The 25,216-nt window shown below is 44.0% G+C and overlaps 1 protein-coding gene across 9 annotated transcripts in view; it reads left to right on the top strand.

The window, feature by feature from the left end:
* The window catches only part of LOC126457865 (uncharacterized), a 277,897-nt gene that overhangs the window by 36,509 nt on the left and 216,172 nt on the right, over positions 1 to 25,216 (top strand). For 3 of the 9 annotated variants that reach the window (XM_050094517.1, XM_050094514.1, XM_050094513.1), the window contains exon 2: positions 3,005 to 3,114. The exons of 2 other annotated variants lie outside the window; for them this stretch is intronic. In XM_050094517.1, the coding sequence (XP_049950474.1) occupies positions 3,013 to 3,114 (102 nt within the window). In that variant the 5' untranslated portion in view covers positions 3,005 to 3,012. Of the gene's footprint in view, positions 1 to 2,481; positions 2,564 to 2,646; positions 2,883 to 3,004; positions 3,115 to 3,209; positions 3,332 to 25,216 lie in introns of those variants that run through there. 4 more of the 9 variants (XM_050094518.1, XM_050094512.1, XM_050094516.1 and 1 more) reach the window with 4 other exon arrangements.

Raw genomic sequence — 25,216 nt, 5'->3', positions numbered from 1 at the left:
ACTCTCAAACGACTTTTCTTGGATGCTTCCACCAGACTTACTGCTGCCGGGCTTCTTTACTCGTAAAAGCTAAATTCCCGCTGTAGACATGTAGTTTCCTATTAACACGTCATTATTCATTTGTTATTATTCAATGCATATGCTATCCCCAATATTATTCAATCTGTATTTGAGCAAACAGTAAAGGAAACAATAAAAAAATACGGAGTAGGAATTAAAATCCATGGAGAAGAAATTAAAACTTTAAGGTTAGTCGATGACATTGTAATTCTGTCAGAAACAGCAAAGGACTTGGAAGAGCAGTTGAACGGAATGGACTATGTCTTGAAAGGAGGGTATAAGATGAACATCAACAAAATCAAAACAAGGATAATGGAATGTAGTCGAAATAAGTCGGGTGATGCTGAGGGAATTAGATTAGGTTCAAAATGGTTCAAATGGCTCTGAGCACTATGGGACTTAACATCTATGGTCATCAGTCCCCTAGAACTTAGAACTACTTAAACCTAACTAACCTAAGGACATCACACGACACCCAGTCATCACAAGGCAGTTAGATTAGGAAATGAGACACTTAAAGTAGTAAAGGAGTTTTGCTATTTGGGGAGCAAAATAACTGATGATGGTCGCAGTAGAGAGGATATAAAGTGTAGACTGGCAATGGCAAGGAAAGCGTTTCTGAAGAAGAGAAATTTGTTAACATCGAGTATAGATTTAAGTGTCAGTAAGTCGTTTCTGAAAGTATTCGTATGGAGTGTAGCCATGTATGGAAGTGAAACGTGGACGATAAATAGTTTAGACAAAAAGAGAATAGAAGTTTTCGAAATGTGGTGCTACAGAAGAATGCTGAAGGTTAGATGGGTAGATCACATAACTAGTGAGGAGATATTGAATAGAATTGGGGAGAAGAGGAGTTTGTGGCACAACTTAACTAGAAGAAGGGGTCGGTTGGTAGAACATATTCTGAGGCATCGAGGGATCACCAATTTAGTGTTGCACGGCAGTGCGGAGGGTGAAAATCGTAGAGGGAGACTAAGGGATGAATACACTAAACAGATTCAGAAGGATGTAGGTTGCAGTAGGTACTGGGAGATGAAGCTTTTGGAGGGTAGAGAAGCATGGAGAGCTGCATCAAACCAGTCTCAGGACTGAAGACCACAACAACAACAACATGCTACCTGCACTTGATGAACCCAGTGTCGTATACAGGGTAAAACCAAGCTCTGACGATAACATTTCGGTGGTATATATTTTTGAGTATTTTAGTAAAAGAGACTCGTTGTGTACGGTGGCTCGTTATGGAATAACTGAATTTTGTTTCACTTCTGACACCTATCTATCTTTGTAACTGAATTGCACTGAAAAAATCTGCATATTAGTGGAAATATCGTCGGTGTGCGACAAAAGTCTTGTTTGAAAACAAACTAGTTCCATTCACTCGTGGCACTTGCTGTCGGTAACGTACCGTCCACTTTACTCTCCGCCCTCAAGCTTGCATTCAGCACTGTTCGCTTCCATCTTGGACTTGTTATTCCTACAGTGTTCGTTGTATGCAACAGAACGGATAGATTTACTGATGATGAGCTGATCACAGAATGCAGTGGAACAGCAGCATGTCATTGGGTGAGATGACTTCGATAACATTTCTAGCTGTTGTGAAGAATGGCAGCTAGCTGTAAATGCAGAAAAATGTAAGTTAATGCAGATTAGCAGGAAAAACAAACCCATAATGTTCCAACACAGCATTAGTAGTGTTCTGCTTGACATATTCACGTTGTTTGAATTTCTGGACGCAACGTTGCAAAGAGACATGAAATGGAACGAGCATATGAGGATTGTTGCAGCGAAGGCGGATAGTCGACTTTGGTTTATTGGGAGGATTTTGGGAAAGTGTGGTTCATTTGTAAAAAAGACAGCATGTAGGACCCTAGTGACACCTATTCTTAAGTACTGCTCGAGTGTTTGGGGTCCGCATCAGGTCAGATTAAAGGAAGACACCAAAATAATTCAGTTATCAGCAGATTCGAGCAACACGAAAATATTACGGAGATGCTTTGGGAGCTCAAGTGATAATCCCTGGAGGGAAGGCGACGATCTTTTCGAGGAGCACTATTGAGAAAATTTAGGGAACTGATATTTGAAGCTGGCTGCAGAACGATTCTACTGCCACCAACGTACATTTTGCGTAAGGGCCACGCATATATGATACGAGAAATTAGGGCTCATACGGAGGCACGCAGACAATTATTTTTCCCTTGCTCTATTTGGGAGTAGAAAAGGAAAGGAAGCGTCTACAGTGCGTACGGCGAGAGAAGACCTCTGACAGTTGACGCGGTCTTGGCGCACGTACTTTGCGCATCCACGACGGCCAATCAGATCGTTTACGTTGCCGCGGCAACGCCCCAGTGTTGTCGCAGTGCTGTGCGACCGCTGCTGGCTCGCTGCCCGTCCTTGTCGAACACTGGTAACTGCGCTGCCAGCTGTCAGCGCTGCTCTCTCGGCGTACGGAGTACAGTGATGGTACAGGGCACCCACCGTCACGAGGCGTACGGTGGCTTTCGGAGTATGTATGTAGATGTACATGCTACGCTGAGCTGTTCCTGCAGCGACGGAAACCACATCACAGTGTTTTTGCACCTGAGTGTTATTGCATTCTTCTCTATTTTGTGTTGTAAGCTTTGGTGATTGCATATTATAGGCATTTTCACTGTCGTGAAGCTATTTTCAGAGATACAGCGGTAAAAGGCCTAACGAATCGATTAGCACTCTGTAACGTGCCACAGGAAGCCATGTGTCACTCATACCATCACACTCAGAAGAATTACCAGGACAACTTCGGAAATTTTGTCGGTGGTGTTCGGGTACACAATGAGTAGTATTTGGTCTGCTACATTTTTTTTTTTAATTTTCGGAAAATCAACAGTAACTACATCCGATCCTCACAATGCTCCTACATTTCATTGTTATGTATTTTTAGTAGTGAAAAAGTCGTTCACTATTACAGGTGTGTCGATGATCAGACGTATTGCGAGATACACGCCGAAAGTTTTGGTTCACTGCCGGCAACAGAATTTACACTACAGGGGTCTGTATATTCAGATGGCAGCACCAAAGGTAAGTAAAGTACTGTTACTAAGGGTAAATGTAATGTGTTGTTGGTGTCATTCCATGTTCGTGCATTTTATCTGTATGATGTTAAAAATATTCAGCGGTCCAGCTGTGGAACCAGTGCCACTACCAGGACCCCCAACCCAATCGTTCTATTCGCTCATGAATTCTCAGTTTGCCAATGTTTCCGTGAAACTCGTCCAAGGTCAGCGAGGGGTTTTCGGTAAGTGACAAACTAAACATATTTTGAGCAAAGAAAATGGTTCAAATGGCTCTGAGCACTATGGGACTTAACATCTGAGGTCGTCAGTCCCTCCGGCCGGAGTGGCCGAGCGGTTCTAGGCGCTACAGTCTGGAACCGAGCCACCGCTACGGTCGCAGGTTCGAATCCTGCCTCGGGCATGGATGTGTGTGATGTCTTTAGGTTAGTTAGGTTTAATTAGTTCTAAGTTCTAGGCGACTGATGACCTTAGAAGTTAAGTCCCATAGTGCTCAGAGCCATTTCATCAGTCCCCTAGAACTTACAACTACTTAAACCTAACTAACCTAAGGACATCACACACATCAATGCCCGAGGCAGGATTCGAACCTGCGACCGTAGCGGTCGCGCGGTTCCAGACGGAAGCGCCTAGAACAGCTCGGCCACAGTGGCCGGCCTTGAGCAAAGAGACAAATCCGCTCTGGACTGTGTGGAATACAGCTTTAGCAAATTAATTACTACGCATTTGTCTAAAATTCGATACTGTAGTTGGGGCTGCTATGGTACTGGCCAGTTCGAATCCTGGTGGTGAAAGGTCGTAGGACAGATGCTCTCAATTATAGGCCTACATCGTTGACATCAATCTGTTGCAGAATTATGGTCCATGTTTTACGCACAAGAATTATGAGGTTTTCGGAGAACGAAAATCTCCTCTTCAAAATCAACATGAATTCCACAAACAGAGGTCTTGTGAAACTCAGGTCGCTCTGTTTTTCCATGAGATCTGTAGCGCTGTAGAAATGGCGCTCAGGTAGATGCCGTATTGCTTGAATTCAGGAAGGCATCTGACACAACCCTGCACTACCGTTTAGTGAAAAAAGCACGAGCTTACAGAGTATTGGACCAGATTTGCTACTGGATTCAAGACTTCCTTGCAGGTAGAACTGAACAAGTCACTTTTAACGGAAAAAAATCGACAGGTGTAAAGGTGGTTTCCGGAGCACCACAGGAAAGTTTGATAGGACCATTACTGTTTACAGTGTATATAAACGATCTAAAAAAAGTGTAATAAGCTCTTAAGGACTATTCGAAGACGACGTGCTTGTCCACAAGAAAGCAGCAACTCCTGAAGACGGTACAGATTTGCAGAATGACCTGCAGTGGATTGATCAGTGGTGTGGGCTCTGGCAGTTGTCCCTGAATGCACACACACGAAAAGAAATCCACGACTGTACAATTACTCTCTTGGCGACAAATTGCTGGAAACAGTATCCATCGAAAAATATCTAGGAGTAACTATCCAGAGTGATCATAAGTGGGATGACCACATAAAACAAATAACAAGAAAGTCAGATATCTCGCTGAAATTATAGGAACAATCTTAAGGTAATGTTACTCATTCTTGAAGGAAGAGGCTACAAGGTCCTTGTTCGACCGATTCTTGAGCATTACGCATCAATATGGGACCCTTAACAGGTAGGACTCATAGAACAGGTAGAGAAGATCCAACAAAGAGCAGCACGTTTCGTCATGGGGTCATTTGGTCGGCGCGACAGGGTTACAGAGATGCTCAACAAACTCCAGTACAGACGTTAAAAGAGAGGCACCGTGCATCATGAAGAGATTTACTATTGACATTCCGAGCGAGCCCTTTCTGGGAAGAGTCGTACAACATATTACATCCTACCACTTACATTATGTGATCAAAAGTATCCAGACACCCCCAAAGACATACGTATTTCATATTAGGTGCATTATGCTGCCACCTTCTACCAGGTACACCATATCAGCGACCTTAGTAGACATTAGATATCGTGAGAGAGCAGAATGGGGCGCTCCGCAGAACTGACGGACTTCGAACATAGTCAGGTGATCGCATGTCACTTGTGTCATACGTATATACACGAGATTTCCACACTCCTAAACATCCCTAGGCCCACTGTTTCCGATGTGATAGTGAAGTGGAAACGTGAAGGGACACTTACAGCACAAAAGTGTACAGGCCGACCTCGTCTGTTGACTGACAGAGACCGCCGACAGTTGAAGAGGGTCGTAATGTGTAATAGACAATATCTATCCAGACCATCACACAGGAATTCCAAACTGCATCAGGATCCACTGCAAATACTATGACAGTTAGGTGGGGGGTGAGAAAACTTGGGTTTCGTGGTCGAGCGGTTGCTCATAAGCCACACGTCGCGCTGGTAAATGCCAGACGACGCCTCGCTTGGTGTAAGGAGCATGAACATTGGACGATTGCACTGTGGAAAAACGTTGTGTGGAGTACAGAATGTGGCAATCCGGCGGCAGGGTGTGGGTATAGCGGCAATCCGACGGCAGGGTGTGGGTATAGCGAATGCCCGGTGAACATCATCTGCTAGCGGGTGTAGTGCCAAGAGTAAAATTCGGAGGCGATGGTGTTATTGTGTGGTCGTGTTTTTCATGGAGGGAGTTTGCACCTCTTGTAGTTTGCGTGGCACTATCACAGCACAGGTCTACATTGATCTTTTAAGCACCTTCTTGCTTCCCACTGCTGAAGAGCAATTCGGGGATGGCGATTGCATCTTTCAGCACGTTCGAGCACCTGTTCATAATGCACGGTCTGTGGCAGAGTGGTTACACGACAATAACATCCCTGTAATGGACTGGCCTTCACAGAGTTCTGACCTGAATACTATAGACCACCTTTGGGATGTTTTGGAACGCCGACTTCGTGCCAGGTCTCACCAGTCGACATCAATACCTCTCCTTAGTGCAGCACTCCGTGAAGAATGGGCTGCCATTCCCCAAGAAACCTTCCAGCACCTGATTGAATGGAAGCTGCGAGAATGGAAACTATCAAGGCTAAGGTTGTCCCAACACCACATTAAATTCTAGCATTGCCGATGGAGGGCGCCACGAACTTGTAGGTCGTTTTCAGCCAGTGTCTGTGTACTTTTGATCACATAGTGTACAGCTTACGAAGTTACCACGATGAGAAAATTCGAGAAATTAGAGCCAATACAGAGGCTTGCTGACAATCGTACTTCCCACGCGCCATTCGTGAGTGGAACAGGGAAGGGGGGATCAATTAACGGTGGTGGCTTGCGGAGTATGATTTACGTGTACATGTACAAAGAAGTGTGAGGCAAGTGTGGGCGTGAAACTGCTGATCAGGTGACTGTGTGCCAACATTCCGAGCTTAATCCTATGTGTCTGTGTCTGATGAAATGTTCCGTTATTCAGATGGAAACGGTGAAACATGGGTGGCCAATTTGTAAAAATTGAGAAGAACAGGACATATGCTGCCACCAGGTTTCACCCCTACCCTCTCTCACTGCGATAATCGTCCGTTACAAGACAATTCCGACACTTCATGAGTAACTGTCAGTCAGCCACAAGATATGGGTGCACATGTGCCATACTGCCCTGACAAAGAAGACGGATATTGATTTACGAGGGCAGTCCCATAGTAAAGTCTCCAATACTTTTAGCCATACAAACAACAGTTTATTTTCTATAGTAATTACATTATTTTTAAGTTTGGAGAATGTTTTATTTTTCTACGTAATCACCATTTTGGTCGATGCATTTATGTAGAGATTCCAACAGTTTTGCAATACCCGTGTCATACCAGCTCGCCGCCATGCTCTTCGGGAAGTGTTGATCCTCATGTTTGACCTCGTCGTCGGAGCGGAACCGCCGTGCAGACAAATATTCTGTCAAATTAGGGAGCAGGTGGTTGTCGTTGGGTGCCAATTCCGGACTGTATGGTGGGCTGGTGATGCCGTGCCAACCAGAGTTTTGAAGGAGATCGAGTTTGACGGGCGACGTGTGGGCGGGCTTTGTCGTGGATAATACTTACGCCCAGTCTCGACATTCGTCTTCTCCAGTTCTGAATCGGACTTGTCCCAGCAAGCAGATAGAGTACCCCTTCTGGTCCCAAAACGCAGTTGGCCTGACTTCACCAGCAGACTTTGTTTCTTTGAATTTTTACTGCTTGGCGAAGATGGATGCAGCCACTCGCGTGGCTGTTGTTTTGTCTCAGGTGTGAAGTGGTTCAAAAATGGTTCAAATGGCTCTGAGCACTATGGGACTTAACATCTATGGTCATCAGTCCCCTAGAACTTAGAACTACTTAAACCTAACTAACCTAAGGACATCACACACATCCATGCCCGAGGCAGGATTCGAACCTGCGACCGTAGCGGTCGCGCGGTTCCAGACTGAAGCGCCTAGAACCGCACGGCCACACTGGCCGGCCAGGTGTGAAGTGGAATGCCCAGGTTTTGTCAGCCGTGACAATCGAGCTCTAGAAGTTGTCCTTTTCGTCTGATAGAGACGAAGAATTTCGCAAGCAGAATCAATTTGTTGCTGTTTATACTTTTCTGCCAGCATACGCTTTACCCATATGGAAAACATCTCATATTGCAGCTTTTCCGTTAAAATCCTGCGGACGGTGCTTCGGAAAACCTGAGGAACCAGAAGGCAGGGAGCAGAGTAATTTTCCGATCTTTACGCATCATTTCAATAATGTTCGCGACTGACTCGTCAGAAATTGATGGCCTACTACTCCGTTCTCCGTCGTGAATTTCAGCACGACCAGCTGTAAGCTCTCTACACCATTTGCGAACGTTTTTGACCCACGCGCATGATTAGCCATACATTTGCAGCAGTTGGCAATTAATTTCACCGGTTTAACGCGTTTTCCGTTCAAAATTCGTGTAACCGCATTCAGCGGGAGCTCCACTTTGAATGTCTGCCTCACCAAGACTTACAATGAGCATCAGAGCGAAGCGCGTGCGCGGTTCTGTGGTTGTAGAGGAAACGTAGGCAACAATCATATTAACAGTGTCTCTACGTCACCAAAATAGCGGCCAACAACCATATTGACAGTTTCTCTACGTCACCAAAAAACAGAAGACCTTTTATTTCGGATTGCTGTCGTAACATGTCAGTTTGTATCGCATAGAATGACAGAGAGTCGCAAAGTTTTCGGTACATATCACATTTGCCAGGTGCCAGTGTAATGCTGTCGCCTCCACAACCGCCAGCAATGGAAGGTTCTTTGTGCGTGTTGCAAAGCGCTTACAACTGCTGATGAAATGTGTCATTAGGAAGACAACTCCAGTGTTTGCGCGCAGGGGGGGCCGCAGGCTAGTAAACAGACGTATATGCTGAGAGTCACGTGGTTCTTGGTGCTCCAGTGGAAACTACGGGAATACCAGTGGTGTGCATCGGACAGGATCGCTAGTATTTGAGTAATTGAGTTCCGCCTACCTGTTTAAACGTCAACTTTGCAGCGGAGGGCCTCATGGATCCTCATTCCAAAAGTGATCCCCATTTCCAAGACAGCTAACTCGCCGATAATACTTTCCAGACCAAAGTTTTTTTTATATTTTTCACAAATAAGTGACTTGAATTTACTAATGCACCATGTACCCGAGTTTTATAGATAATACTGTGGAGCCTAGCAATCATACGGATAAAATGGTAAAGTCAAGGTACAAGTAGTCGATCTTCTCCCTCTTTTAATTCTGTAGATATCGACTCTGTGTTCACGTCCGATGTTACCTGTTCATAAGAACGCTGGACAAAAATAAGTCGCTCCCAGGAGACATCACGTAATACTGCATGTAGCCTTAATAATGATCTCAGTTCAACGAGGAAGAGAGATCGCAAGTTTCTTCATGCATGCCGTATCCAGCATTAGGGTTCGTTGATGATTAGATCCAGTGGCGCTACCAAATTTCGGGGATATTGACTGCTGCGTTCCACTTATTGTTCCAAATTGTTCCAGACATTTTCTGTTGCATGAAGATCAGGGGATTTAGCGAGCCAGCCGATGTGCGATGGGCTGACAGACTGTCCTCAAACCAGGAACGTGTGTGTGCATTCCTGTAAACACAGTTATCATCTTGGAAGATGGTTCAAATGGTTCAAATGGCTCTGAACACTATGGGACTTAACATCTGAGGTCATCAGTCCCATAGACCTTAGAACTGCTTAAACCTAACCAACCAAACGACATCACACACATCCATGCCCTAGGAAGGATTCGAACCTGCGACCGTAGCGGTCGCGCGGTTCTAGACTGAAGCGCCTCGAACCGCTCGGCCACACCGGCCGGCCTTGGAAGATGAAAGAGTCGACAGCACACTTATTATAAAGACGAAGAACTGGAAATACGTGGTCACCGAGAATGTTGAAATGAATATCCCGATTCGTGCTACCGACGATAACCTGAATGAATAAACTTAAGTGGGGGTACGAAAAACACCCGTACAACTTCATAGAACTACTGGGTGGCTATAATTAAAGTGAAGCTACTCGCGGAAGTCCATTGTGGGCTGTAATTATCATATGATAACGAAACGTGGTGTATATTCTAATGCGTTAATGCAGGACCGATGTACGCCGGAGAAAGCTTAGTTCCAATTGGGGCCACCAGCCTCAGATCTTTCAATGTGTCTGAGACCATATAACATCCACTCTGTCATTTGACAAGCCATAACGGCCGACTGGAAAGTCTGTGGCGAGGCCCGATGTCCTTTAATGGTTTAAAGAAGACGACAATGAAATTCGAAGGCACGGGTGAGATTCGTGTGGAACCTGGAAGAGCAAGGCGTCCTATCCCTGTGGGAGTTATTGACGAGATTGACGTTGCTGTAACTGGCAATGCAGCACGTGCCCTAGGTAGTGCTAGTGCTTGGGCAGTGTCACGAGGATTGTCCATCCCATGATCAACAGTACGGAAATTTTGAGATCTATTTTAGACTTGTCCCCGTACAAGATCCAGGCGGTGCACCAACTGAAATCTGAAGATCTGCAGCAATGCTCTGAATTTACTCTTTGGTTTCTGGAACAGATCTGAGTTGATGACATTTGGCCAGGCAATATCCAGTGAAGTGGCGAGGCACATTTTACACTAAAGGGACAGTAAATACTGCCGAATTTGAAGAACTCTTAAATCGCGTATTCTGCACGAAGAGTCATTGCTCTAGCTGTATGTGACTGGGTGGTGTGCATTCAGAAGCACCCAGAAGTTCTATCAGGTGTATCATGACGTCTGCATGTTATCGAGACCTCCTTGTATAGCATGTGATTTCTGCTATGGAAACCGCTGCTTCCGTGCAAGATGGGACACCACCTCATGTCACTCGCCCAGTGAAAGATCTGCTTAATGCAACACGTTCGGTCTCTGCCCGAACTGAAGGCCAGTGTACAGAAACACGTTGCTCAGGTTCCACCGGAACTGCTGCGAGCAATTGTTGATCACGTCTTTTTGCAGATGCAGCATCTCGTCGACGTCCCCAGTGCTAATATTGAACTAACTGCGTAAGTGGCGGTTAATAATAAAATCAACATTATGCCTTCCTCACTTATTTGACCTTTTCTGCCCATCTGCCGTTCCTAATCTACTACATATGGAGACAATAAGTCTTTCTTGTATTCACAGTGCCAGATTTGCTTCTGGTGGCCGAAAGTGAAACTAAGTTTTTTTACTGTTAATCGGTCCCGCGTTAATTCATTAGAATATCTAACAAGTTTTGCTGCCATAAGATAGTTACAGTCCACTTTGGACCTTGTGAGCAGCGGCAGTTTAATTACCCTAGTACCTCCGGCCTGAAAAAAAAAAAAAATGTTCACATTTGTGTGAAATCTTATGGGGCTTAACTGCTAAGGTCACCAGTCCCTAAGCTTACACATTACTTAACCTAAATTATCCTAAGGACAACACACACACTCCCATTGCCGAGATCGGACTCGAACCTCCGCCGGGACCAGCCGCACAGTCCATGACTGCAGCGCCCCAGACCGTTCGGCTAATCCCGCGTCTCTGGCCTGAATGAAGGCTTGCATACACTGCGGGCGAAACGCATAATTGCGCCGTTGGTGCACTCGACGTCTCCCGCCTAAATCCAGCAATTGTCCAGTTTCTCTGTTGTTTAGTTCATAGAAAACTTGCTGTACGCCTAATGAGTAATTGGGTCGTTTGCGAGGTTCCAGACTCCACTGCATGCAGTTTCCCTGGCAATGGTCGCTCGGAAAGTGGCTGAGATGCTGCATTCACCGATAGCAGCAATTCCTGTCGCATTTCAGCCGATTGTCATTGACTACGCGGGACACTCCTCTCTGGCCTGTGCCGTTAGGATCTGTTTAGATCACTGCTGTCACAGTGAGTTACATGGCTGAGAGTGGTTATCTGTTATTTGTGGTCGCCTACGTCGATACACCAACAAATGGAGTAGCTTCGTCCGCGGTGTGGTATGGCATGCATTCGAACACGATAGGTCCTTTCTATCATTTTGCGAGGTGGCACATCGATTATCACACTGGACTCGCATTCGGGAGGGCGACGGTTCATTCCGTGTCCGTCCATTCAGACGTAAGTTTTCTACGTTTTCCCGAAAATCGGCCCACGCAAATGTCGGATGGTTCCCTTGAAACCTTCACCATCCTCCAACAATCAGAGCTTGTGCTCCGTCTCTAATGATCGCGCTGTCGACGGAACGTTCAGCCGTAATCTTAACTTTTTTAGGCCCTTCTACCATTCTATCATATCCTCCCATCGATCCGTCTTAATGTCCTGAGTCCATATAACCGACTGGGACGTACAAACAGTTTCACTTTATGAATTACGCTAGTGGTGGAGAATCGGATGAACGCCTGCTGTTAATTCTACTCCATCTGCAGCGACCGGTGTGTGTTTTATGGGAGTTTATTGCATAGCTTGACAACTGCTAAGGCCGTGTCCAACGTGAGCGACAGAAGCGACCGACAGCGCGCGACAGCTTCAGGCGACAAAATGCAACCACAGGTATAGATAGTTACGGAAGTGTCCTACGTGAGCGACATCTGTGTCGCTGCCTGTCTCCCTCTGCAACTGGCGACGTTAGAATCTCGTTGCTGCAGCGTGCGCGGCAGAGAGCGACAGCCACGTGTCTTCTCGGCAAAGCAGTGGAGCAGACGCGACGGCAGCTATGGAATACTTATCATCCGATTTTAAGAAAACTATTCGGTGAAAAAATTTGATTCTTGCGCATCTTATAGCTTGATGTCCTTAAACGATAAAAGTCTGAATTTATTTTCGTTATTCGTCATAGTTACTGTGTTGCACGAAATTGGGTACATGGCTGTACGAAATTTTTAAGAATTTGCAAAGGTAAAATCACTTTGCGTAGACTTTCCGTATAGTTCGTTTAAGGCCATACATTATTGCGTATGAAATGTAACCAATATATCTAAATTGTATTTTAAGTTGAGGCTGGGATAATATCTCTCTTCATTCTGGAGATATTGATATATCCGCAGACGGGTCGCTCGCGGCGCGTCCGAACCTTTCTTGTGCTTCGGGAATCAAGTGGTCGTAAAATCGTCCTATCTCATCAACCGTTCAAGATATCGGAACGACGATTTTTGGAAAGGACTATTTTATCGTATGATTAACACTCGATACGTTATTGTAAACTCGTGAGCAGAGAGAAACCAAGACTCCCAATAAATTACACCATGAGGTTTTGTCCCAGTTTTCATAGCCAAACAAAGGGAGAGAAACAGGTAAACGGGGTATCAAAGTGACCAGCGTGAGGCCTAATATTGCATGAAAATATTTAACTGCTTGAAAGTAATCAGGGTAATTAACGAAAACTTAATGAATTGAGGAAAAATTGAAATATTTCACGAAAAGCTGCTGCCAAGCTATGTAAATGAAGTGTCAAAAATTTCATCTGTTCAAGGCCTAGCTGGTTTGCACTTAAAAACATAAATTGGTGCGGTATTTAAATGTCAAAAAGGCTTCCTTTGAATCAAGTACGTTAAGGAAGGCAAACGATGAATCAGTAAGATCATGCTTTCTGAATAAAACTTGAAAATAAAAAAATGAAAGAAATCAATCAAATATTTTATGAAATGATATGTGTAAAAGAAATAAGTAGATCAGAGAAACGTTCTACGTGTCTCTGAATGAAGCTCAAAATCATGAACAGAAAATGAAGTGCACCAAACGTTTCCTAATTTCCCTAATATTTTCCAAATACTTTTTATTTTATACTTTTCGACAAATCATTACACAAAACGTTTGACTTACTTTTAAAAAATTTTGTGTGCTTTTACTTTCACAGACTGTTTAGATCACAATGTGTTACGCTACCATTACACCACAGCTAACCCGTATTTGTCGTGTTTCGATTTGTCTATTTATTGGTGTATTTAGGGTAGTTAGACATGTAGTCAGTCATTCTTCTGCATTTATTGGCTGTTAAAAGTGCTTGATCATGCAGAAACATTCGTATTTAATTTACACTCCTGGAAATTGAAATAAGAACACCGTGAATTCATTGTCCCAGGAAGGGGAAACTTTATTGACACATTCCTGGGGTCAGATACATCACATGATCACACTGACAGAACCACAGGCACATAGACACAGGCAACAGAGCATGCACAATGTCGGCACTAGTACAGTGTATATCCACCTTTCGCAGCAATGCAGGCTGCTATTCTCCCATGGAGACGATCGTAGAGATGCTGGATGTAGTCCTGTGGAACGGCTTGCCATGCCATTTCCACCTGGCGCCTCAGTTGGACCAGCGTTGGTGCTGGACGTGCAGACCGCGTGAGACGACGCTTCATCCAGTCCCAAACATGCTCAATGGGGGACAGATCCGGAGATCTTGCTGGCCAGGGTAGTTGACTTACACCTTCTAGAGCACGTTGGATGGCACGGGATACATGCGGACGTGCATTGTCCTGTTGGAACAGCAAGTTCCCTTGCCGGTCTAGGAATGGTAGAACGATGGGTTCGATGACGGTTTGGATGTACCGTGCACTATTCAGTGTCCCCTCGACGATAACCAGTGGTGTACGGCCAGTGTAGGAGATCGCTCCCCACGCCATGATGCCGGGTGTTGGCCCTGTGTGCCTCGGTCGTATGCAGTCCTGATTGTGGCGCTCACCTGCACGGCGCCAAACACGCATACGACCATCATTGGCACCAAGGCAGAAGCGACTCTCATCGCTGAAGACGACACGTCTCCATTCGTCCCTCCATTCACGCCTGTCGCGACACCACTGGAGGCGGGCTGCACGATGTTGGGGCGTGAGCGGAAGACGGCCTAACGGTGTGCGGGACCGTAGCCCAGCTTCATGGAGACGGTTGCGAATGGTCCTCGCCGATACCGCAGGAGCAACAGTGTCCCTAATTTGCTGGGAAGTGGCGGTGCGGTCCCCTACGGCACTGCGTAGGATCCTACGGTCTTGGCGTGCATCCGTGCGTCGCTGCGGTCCGGTCCCAGGTCGACGGGCACGTGCACCTTCCGCCGACCACTGGCGACAACATCGATGTACTGTGGAGACCTCACGCCCCACGTGTTGAGCAATTCGGCGGTACGTCCACCCGGCCTCCCGCATGCCCACTATACGCCCTCGCTCAAAGTCCGTCAACTGCACATACGGTTCACGTCCACGCTGTCGCGGCATGCTACGAGTGTTGAAGACTGCGATGGAGCTCCGTATGCCACGGCAAACTGGCTGACACTGACGGCGGCGGTGCACAAATGCTGCGCGGCTAGCGCCATTCGACGGCCAACACCGCGGTTCCTGGTGTGTCCGCTGTGCCGTGCGTGTGATCATTGCTTGTACAGCCCTCTCGCAGTGTCCGGAGCAAGTATGGTGGGTCTGACACACCGGTGTGAATGTGTTCTTTTTTCCATTTCCAGGAGTGTATTAATGAGGTAGTCGAGTGCTCCTCTGTTCATTCACGTGTATTCGAAGAATTTGTCTGGTGATCTTCGTCGTTGATGATATTTATGATATTCTCCATGGAGATTCCTCCCTTTGTATATGTCATGCGCAGCTTTCCTTTCCGCTATATTTTCTTAAGTAAACCTAATTTTGTAGCCTTAATCTCCAGCTACAGTATTCTACAGTTTAGGGGCGCCGTTTTATAGAAACAGCTGGTTGGCTCTAAGCAGCCATCTTGTAGTGCGACATGGTCGCTCGTACACAGGACACCCGAGCTTTTCGCCCGATGCTGCTGCTTGTCGCTAGAGTGTCGCGTATCCAGAAGTCGCTCGCTGTCGGTCGCTTCTGTCGCTAACATAGGACGCGGCCTAAGGAACAGAGACATTGTTGGACAGGAATAATCACAGGCATTGATGGGTAACATTAAACACAGTACATAGGTAATAGAGGTGGAGTGGATATTTATAAGGAAATGGTACAATTAAACCACATGGTACAGCAGAAAACAGACATAAATAACTGTCATGTTTCCTACAGGTCTGACTCCCAACATAAAGGTCGATATCGGACTCTCAGCACGGAATATGCTCTCCTTGGATATTAATGCACCTTTTGCACCTGTTATTTGTGCTGGCTACCAAACTGTTGAGGATTTCTTGGGGGATATAGTCCGACTCCTCTCTCAACGCGGTTTCCAGTTCTTGCACGGTTCGGGAAGAGGATATTCGTTGAGAAACACGTCTTCCAAGAGCATCCCAGGCATGCTCTATAGGGTATATGTCAGGACCTACACAGGCCACTCCATACGTTCAGTACCTCCGCATTTCAATGTGTCCGACATCTCAGCGATCCTTTGTGGGCGATAAACATAAAGTCGGGACCTACTGCAGCCCTAAACACACGGTCATGATCCAAATAACCTCCCTGCAATATCGATTTTTATAATGGTATCTCGAGCAAAGATATGCAGTGGTGTTCGGCCATTGTACATAATGACTGCTCACACCGTAACACTTAGACCGTACCGATGACGTTCAACAACACACTGTGGTGTGGGACGTGTTGCCCCCTCTCTCTTCACACTTAACTGGTGGCCAGAATCACTTGTCACAGTGACTCGGGATTCGACGGATAACATCACTCTGTACCACTGTTGCTGACTGCCACCAACGTGCTCCCTGTACCGATAAACTCTTTCTCAGCGATGTCGTGGTTGAAGTGGGATGCATGTAACAGGCTTCCGAGCATACAAACCAGCCTGATTCTGGCGGAGCACACATGTACCATTAGCGGTTGCAAGGTCTGCAGCGATCTGCCTCGGAGTGATATGGCTGTTACTTTTCACCACTATGGCTAAGTATCGGTCCTCCTGCGGAATGGTGTTCCGTCTAAGACCACCGATATGGTTTTGCAAAGCATTTCCACCTTTTTAATCGTGAGATGACACTTTCGGACACATTCATTAATGTGACCACACTATCGACTTCGAGCCGTTCAGCTGTTCGTCCACGATCATAAGCACTCAAATGATGTCTTGCAGACATGTTGCCGTACCATACGGAATGTCGCACTAATCTGTTCCACAACAACCTCCTTCAAACACCGTACTGCATGAACTGTGCGTGCTCAGGCCTCGCTGCGGTTAACACGTCCCGCCCTCTACGTTTCTTTAACTGTCATTGGTCTTTTGTTAGGTAGCAAGTGTAAGTTGTTCCTTAGCAGTTGTCAAGCAATGTATTACAGTTATGAGTCACAAAAATTTTTGTATATCAAATAGATTATTATCTACCTCGAACAGTGGGAAAGTTTTACTGCAACCATATCCAACTCGTTTTAAGATGGTGACAGAAATTTCAGCTTATGAGTCTGTCCCAAAACATTGTTAATGCGGGGCGGGTTAGAGGAAATTTTTACTCACAAGCGACATTAACTGGCGCCCACGCTCTTCCATTTTTCAGCATAAGCAACGTATCAACTGAAGGGCGCCCCTTTCTTTCTGTCCCCCATATATTAGCTGCCGTTCTTTGGTAAAACCTTTAAAAACAAAGCCAAAACTACTGGTCGTGGGAATTGTTCGTTTTCGCTGTTAATTATGAGGCACCCTGTGTGCAAATTCTGTACTGACGGCGCCTCTGACGCCCCAAAGAGCCTCTTGTATCGCTAGGGTCTTAAACCTTTACAGGTGAAAGTGATTCTTTCAGACAACCTCCCTATTCCAGTCCTTCCAAAACACACACACAAACACACACACATACACACACACACACACACACACACATACACACGTCCCTCATGGGCTTAAAGGCAATTGATCTAAAAGTGACATTTCCGAATTATTATCTCTTAATAATATTTTCTCTCAGCTGAACAATTTGATGTATTATTTATCAAATAATACCAGCTGGAAGTCTACTTTTTATTATTTCAAAGTTAATAGTGCAAACATAATAAAAGCCAATCGTTCTGCATTGACTTGCTTAATTATTTTCCTGTAAGTATTCTATCTAGAAGGCTGATATTTTCAGTTATTTATTCTTTGATTTCACGTTCATGTTCAGAGGTTGGATGCACTGGATAACCAGAAATTCCGGCGTTCCTCCTGCATCTATTGTCGGAGTCACGAACGATGACGGTCCAGCCTAGGCTTGTTCTGCTCATCTACGTCACCCATTACGCATTCTCCGACAACCAATGAGCGTTCAGTAATGTTCTCAGCACTCTGCTGTGACTGTCGCAGCCAATGTGAGCATGAAACGTGATCGTAGTGAGTTATTTAGTGAACTTTTATTTCACTTGTTGCGAGTTGTAATGCCTGATGGTGACGGTAAGCGACGAATTCTGCACGTGCAAGCGAGAGACATAATTTGCAGTATACACGCTTTCTTCAAGCGCAGAGCACGTGTATGTGCTTACCGCAACCGTTGCTTGGAACCGGTAACAATGCAAACCTTGCCAGTGTCTCGAGCTGCGCGAACCGCCATCGTTCATGAATCGGACTATAGTGCTCTGTAAGTGCTGAACTATAAAGATAGTAAACACTAAATGGTAAGGAAAGATTTAAGATAAAAACGTTGATAAACTCTACCATTGTCGAATGGCAATAAGATACAACCAGTAAGACCTACAAGAAATAAAAAGAACAGTATGGCCTACATTCTTCCACAAATCGTCGTCCACTGGTGATATCCTGATGTATTATCTATGTCCACCGGGTGCTGATTCACAGTGCAAGCACTGCAAGGCTTAGGCAGCAGGCACAGATGAACAATTCAGGCACAAAAACAGCATACTATCTGTCATTCTGACCTTCTTCCCAAATGGTTCCAAGATCGAAAGCAAAACCCGTATGAGTCACTTAGTAATGTCATTTAGACCTGCATACCAAAAATATCTATTTGTAGGAATGAAAACACGGAATCTGGGCGTTGTGATGCTGTGATAACTTTTAATGAGCTAAAGAAGCAAGAGACGAGAAAAGAAGGAAGCGGCTAGCCTTGCTGGATGATCAAGAAGAGGATACAGACAACGGTGATTATGGGCCTGGCTGTTTGTAGGAGCTGCCACGCCTCCATCTGCGAGTTGATGTCATCCAAAACTTTGAACTAGATCTCTGGAAATGACTTTTTAAAAGAATATTTGACTCATTAGTGGTAGGGTACTGGAGCTCCTGGTGCAAATTTAATATCAAATTGAATGTAAATTAATTAAATTGATGAATTAATTACCGCCTTCCCTGGATGATGTGATGTGTGTTTCTCGGCTGGCATACAGGTCCCCGTCCCTTCCCCATCCCCATCTCTCTCTCTCCCCTTCCCCCCCCCCCCCCCCCCCCCAGGAAGTGGCGAGAAATTAAAATGGCAGTGCCCTTTCTGGGACACGAACCCTGATACTTCTGTACAGAAAGCGCAAGTGAAGCCCCCAACACATGGTAACTGAACAGCTGCAGGAGAGAAAGATTAGGTTAGTGTACTTTATTTATTTTGGTTGGGAAACTGAAGTAAGGATCGGTCCTAATTATGTAATTAATCATAAAGATCTGTACTAATTACTCAACTGTATGCATAACGCTACAAAGGAGTGCCTAAAATCGCAATACAGATCAAAAATTGAGAATGTCATACAACTGGTGATATCCTAATGGGAAAACATTCGAAAATAGTGGCAGACATACTCAAAGTCTCCCCTTCACCTATAAGCTGGCAGGAAAAAGGGTGGGGGTGTAAGCTACTATCTTTATTTTCTTTTGACGGGAAATATGTTCAACTGAAGAGATGCTGGTGTTGGACACAGAGGTGTTTAATACGTGATTACCTGTAAGCGCACAGCTGAGACGTGATTACCTGTAAGCACACAGCTGGGAACTGTATCTATCACTGTTTGACTTCAGAGTTCGCTACAGAAGCCTCGCCCTGCAGCCCAGGTAATCGAAGCCAGTACATGCTACTTAAATTGCCGGAAAATGCTTCACTGCGCTAATTACACATCGAAATTGACGTGAAAAAAAAAAGCTGCACACTCTAGTGTTATGGATTTTGCTAATCACACACATTTAATCAAATATAACAAATTCAAAATGGTTCAAATGGCTCTGAGCACTATGGGACTCAACTTTTGAGGTCATTAGTCCCTTTAATGAAATAAAAAAATATTTATTTATTTATTATGTAAAAAAAAAAATGAATGGATTTGAAAATGAAAATGGGGAAGAAATGTTGCTTTAAATATTTTTGTTATTCGCTCTTTCAGTACGAACTTTGTTGTAGAACCCATTATTTACGTGTGGTAATACAAATTCATTTAGACAGAATTAAGCACATTTAAAATTACGTGAACCTTAGCAACCCTCTCATGCTGATAAATTCATACTAACTGATTAATAACATTTATTTGAAAATTGTATAAATTAAATATTTTTTACATATTTCGGCCTTGGCACACATATTCTAAATGCAGTGGTTTTTTTAAATATTTACTGAATTTTTTCCCAGCGTTAGCTATGGAACACAAGACTGTCTCTATTAGCATAAAATGGTTAAATATTGCCAAGCCGACCTGAACGTTTAATTATCATTGACAAAACACACTTCACTATACGTTTAAGTTATTTGCTTTAGAAATTGAAAGAACCAACAGATTAACAACTTCAACGTTAATTATCCGCATATGAATGCACAAATGTAGAACCAGTAATAAATTCCGGCAGCCTCAGGATCGCTGTAAAAGAAAAGTATTTCGTAATTCACTGCTAATTTTATCTGCTCCCGATTTACGGGTTTGGTTAATTTTTTAGCGTAACAATTTTTTAAATGTGCCGCCGCTGCAAATCGTTCGGTCGCGGCACAGCCCAGCAACACCAACGCTAATCGCTAAAAATGCTGAAAATTCTTTAAAGAAATATTATAGATGACATGGGCAAGCTAATTTACATTAGTAATACACAATTTTGATAAATTATCATGTATTTAGACCACAACAATAATTAAACTTACATTACTTTGTAATTTCTCCTCTAATGGCGGCTAAAGATAGATACAGACAAAAGAAGTCAACTCATTCATAAAATGCTACGTCACAGGTTCCTCTCTCTCTCAGCTCTCGAGGAAGACGACAAAGAATGCACATTATGTATACCTATTTATACTCTTGCTGATTGTTAATGTCTCTTTGTAATCTAACAACATTATTTTCCTCTGTGGCTGTACTTTACATTTTTTTTATCGCAGATATTAACATATTTCGTAATTACATTATGAGTATTTAAATATTACAATCATAAATACATCGAGAATATTATTACATAAAATATTACAATAATAACGAATGTCCTTTATACAAAATTAAATAATATTTTTTTGTTAAACAATTACAGTACATACGAATTGCTTCATAGTCGTACATAGTACAATTAAATGTCATTTCATTTTATTAATAGTGTGTGTGCTGCCAGGGAAAGTTACATCCCCTACAACTTAGAACTTGTTAAACCTAACTAACCTAAGGACGTCACACACATCCATGCCCGAGGCAGGATTCGAACTTGCGACCGTAGCGGTCTCGCGGTTCCAGACTGCAGCGCCTAGAACCGCACGGCCCAAATATAACAGTAATAATGATAATGTCTGGCAATGTTTGCCGACAAGATAAAGATGCAACCTACAACACTAGAATGCGTACTCACGGCAGTTCTGCTTTGCCGTTTCTGCTACGACTTGGAATGAGATTGTGTTCAGGAGATAATAAGGTTTGATTACGCGAAGGTCGTTTCATGGTTGACCTTCGACCCGGATTGCCTTCACGCAAACAGAATCTTCGAAAAAATACCTAAGGGACCTGTTTGAATAATTAAAAAAATGGAAATGAATGCAAAACAGTGACATTTTGTAAAAAGTTATCAGATTGGAAATTGTACACATTAATGCCATCCCGAATACAATCGAGATACCGCGATGAAGACCGAACCTGTAACAGAGCTTACATACATTGAAAAATCATGGCGAGTTTAAAGAAAAGAATAAGCAGAGATTTTCTGTAAAGTGAAGCATCAACAAAGGCGTTAAACTAATAGACATTAACAAATACACAATCAATACAAAACTTATATTTTTATGTTTCTCTCATACATGGAGCAGTCCAACAATCGCTGCTTTTGTCTGTCCGAGATTTCTTAAAAATTAATGTTCTGGCATGCGCATAAGTACTTTTTAGCGTCACACGGTTCACCGAAGCGTTTTGCTTGGTGATTTACATGGTTTTTTACACTAAATAAAATATAACTTGTAGCGGTGCTACACAACACGTCTTAACAAGTCAGCAACCAAACGTAAAAAGGTAATGAAGCCTCTAGAACATTTCTTAAAAAATGATGGATTGTCCTTTCAAATGTTTCGCAGCTTATTGCTATCGAGCGCTGTGGCAATGATTTAAATATCTGCGCCCAGCGTGTTTTTTTTTTTATTTGAAATATTTTAACGCTGGACGCGCGTCTTGGTGTAAGCGCACATTATAAAGTATTTCGTCTCTTTACACATGCGCTGAGATGCTTAATACCTTTACGACCTACAGCCCAATAATAGTACAACTCGTAATGAACGGATCATAATGTAACGCCTGTATTGGGGAAAATAGTCATCCCAAAAGATTGCAAATGGGCGGAAGTTGAACGTGCATTCTCCTCGATGTACAGGCGAGCACTAGCTAGATTGTACTCACTTCTACGTCCCCTCATCCCTGCCCGTCCCTCCCTCGCTCCATCTAGGGTGGGGACCGAGGCCCACGAGAAAGACAGGCCGCGGCGCGTGCGTCACGAAGGTTGTCCTGAACTCGCTCGCTCGCTCACTCAGCTCAGCAGACAAAATGCGTTTCTAAATCTGTTAACTCGCAGCTGGGCGTCTAAGTACTAACGAGAGTTGCATCTTCCACTGAAATCTGCTATTATGAAGTCTTACTGATTAACAATACTACAGAAAAATTTAATTGAAGATCAATACTCGATATAAATGGTATAGCGGCTTCTTTATAGCATTTAGTCTCTTCTGCTTAACAGGATTCATTACACGCTGGAAGTGGTGCCTTATGCAATTGATAATAATTTTAGCAAGATTTTATTTTATTGTATGCCAGTATAACCGTAACAAATTATAAGTAGGCCCGTGGACATCCCATCATTATATGACTAATAAAAGCAAGATTCCATAATAGCGAATTCCAGTAGAATATTCAGTTTTCGTTTGTAGGGACACGCCTAGTTACGAGTTAACAGGTGTAGAAACGTAGTTTGTCTGCTGATTTGAGCGAGCGAGCGCAGGACTACCTTCGTGACGTAGGCGCCGCGGCCTGTCTTTCTCGTAGGCCTCGGTGGGGACACAGACCTTTTAAAATGGTGAACTGCTACCGAGCTCCTTGCAGTTTTTCTGCAGCCTACAGCCCTTCTGTCGGCAGAGGAGCAGACCAGTGGCACCCAGCCGGTCCTTCGCCAGTGCAAAAGGATATAAAGCCAAGTAAACACGAGATAAATCCGTCTTCATAATGCCTCCCCCCATCCCCCCGCCCTCCCAGTGTCCGCTGTGAAAACACTGCACTGTAAAAATTGTATTTAACATTGAACTATCTATTATAATCGAGCATCTATTAACAAAACTGCAACGATAGTAAATCTCTTTCCACGAAAATAGTCACAGTCCATTTTCTTTTAGTTTTATGAGCAAAGTATAGTTTTTACATTCGACCACTGGATACAATTCGCATCTCATTATTTCGCAACATCCACTGAAGTGTACCGCCGCCGATTACAGATGAACAAAAGTGAGAGGTCAGGTTATATACCCCCTACACACATCCACCCTGCGTAAAATCAGGAAAAAAAAAACTTCCTCTATATTGCTGCAAAAACTACCTCTCACCACAGGATGTCCTCATTATTTCGAAACCGTTGTCAAGAGTAGAGAAATAGTGAGAATTTAAACTCAAAAGGAAAAACATCTATGTTAAGCAATTTCTTTCAGCTTGATGGTCAAATTACACTACCTGAGAGCATCTCTCGCGTTCAAATCAGTATCTGTAAATAAAACATCATGCACATATTTATTAGATACATTTCAGACTTTTTACACCAGCCTTTACGAAACAAATCGTGAAAGCCTGTCTTGTAACAATTCCTCCTATAAGATCTTCTTGCGTCTCCCTTCCTCTCTCTCTCTCTCTCTCGCTCTCTCTATACATCGAAATTAAATACCGTGTGCGGGCTTACATTTGACATTTTTGATCCACAAACCAGTCCCAGGACTGAAGACCACAACAACAACAACAACTCCCCTCTACCGAGATGCATATAAAATTTCCATCATACATCAGACATTCAATCGCAAAAGCAGCCAATTCTTGCGCTAAAGTTTTGTAAGCAATGTAATAATCACAGCCTGTTTCACACAATCTATTCACATGTCGAGAAAAATCACTTGTCATTCCTAGTTTCCACAACGAGGTATAATTCAAATTGTGTCTACTTTATAATTAGAGGCTATGAAGTATGAAATAACACAGAACTTGCGGTAACACCTATTTTTAAACTCGCAAACGTGGCGATAATAATAAAAACAGTCATGATTCCACGAGAATAGATACAGTCGATTTGTTTAGATTCATGGGCAATGTCGGTATAGTTTTGAGAGAAGTATTTGCATCCAACTTACACAGTTGTACCACCCCTTGTAATAGAATCTCCTATAAAGTTTTACCACATCTCTCTCTCTCTCTCTCTCTCTTCCGATATATCGATAAACAAATACCATCTCCATCTTGACATCGAGCATATTACATATACATGTATCGCTCCATTGGAGTAGATACTCAGTGCTCAAAGTCGCTTGCACAGATCTGCGTAAAGTATTGACGACTGTGCTGGAGGAGGAAAAATAAAATGATCGTATGGCATTTGTTGGCCGGGATATCCCCGTCGGGATTCGGCCGCCGTATTGCAAGTCTATTTAGTTGACGCCACTTCGGGGACTTGCGTATCAGTGATGATGAAGGGCACACAACACCCAGTCCCCTGCCGGGAAGCGAATCCGGGCCCCCTAACGTAGTACGCGGTAGCGCAACCGCTGAGCTACGGAGGCGGACTATTGGAGGAAGACCATATCTAACAAACTATCAGTGACAAGAGAGGGTTTCTGTGTTGTTTCTTAATAAACTGTTTATACATTGTTTTCTTTTTTCGGCTGTTACACATATAATCACTGTATGACTACAGCTTTCTACGCCACCGTAATCTTTGTTTCTCTACCATGACATCGAGGTCTATGTCAGGTGCTAAGCCGACATTAATACATTTCGATCCATTGGCTCTCATAGAAAGCTGAACGTTGCATGGTGTAAACTATGCAGCTCCCACAACACACAGGACAGTAGAAATAAAACACAGAGGTGATGTTTCGCACTGACAAACATGTGGAAGACATCGCAACATATGGAACCTGGAAGAGTTTGCGCCATTGTAGAGCGTTTCGAACAGCTATGTAGAGTTGTGTCTAAGTCCGTACATGTGTTGCAGATGGTTTGAATAAACCAGACCTAGTCCTCCCGCTGGTGGATCGGTGGAACGGTGTCTAGAGGATGGTCTGGAATGCGGTATATCTGGGATGGGGTTTGAAGGTGGATCCACCAGCAAGAGGACTCGGTGTCGTTTCT

This window comes from Schistocerca serialis, chromosome 2 (genome assembly GCF_023864345.2).
Source record: "Schistocerca serialis cubense isolate TAMUIC-IGC-003099 chromosome 2, iqSchSeri2.2, whole genome shotgun sequence".
Taxonomy (NCBI): domain Eukaryota; kingdom Metazoa; phylum Arthropoda; class Insecta; order Orthoptera; family Acrididae; genus Schistocerca; species Schistocerca serialis.
Note: the sequence above shows the minus strand (reverse complement) of the source record. Positions and strands in the feature narration are given on the sequence as shown.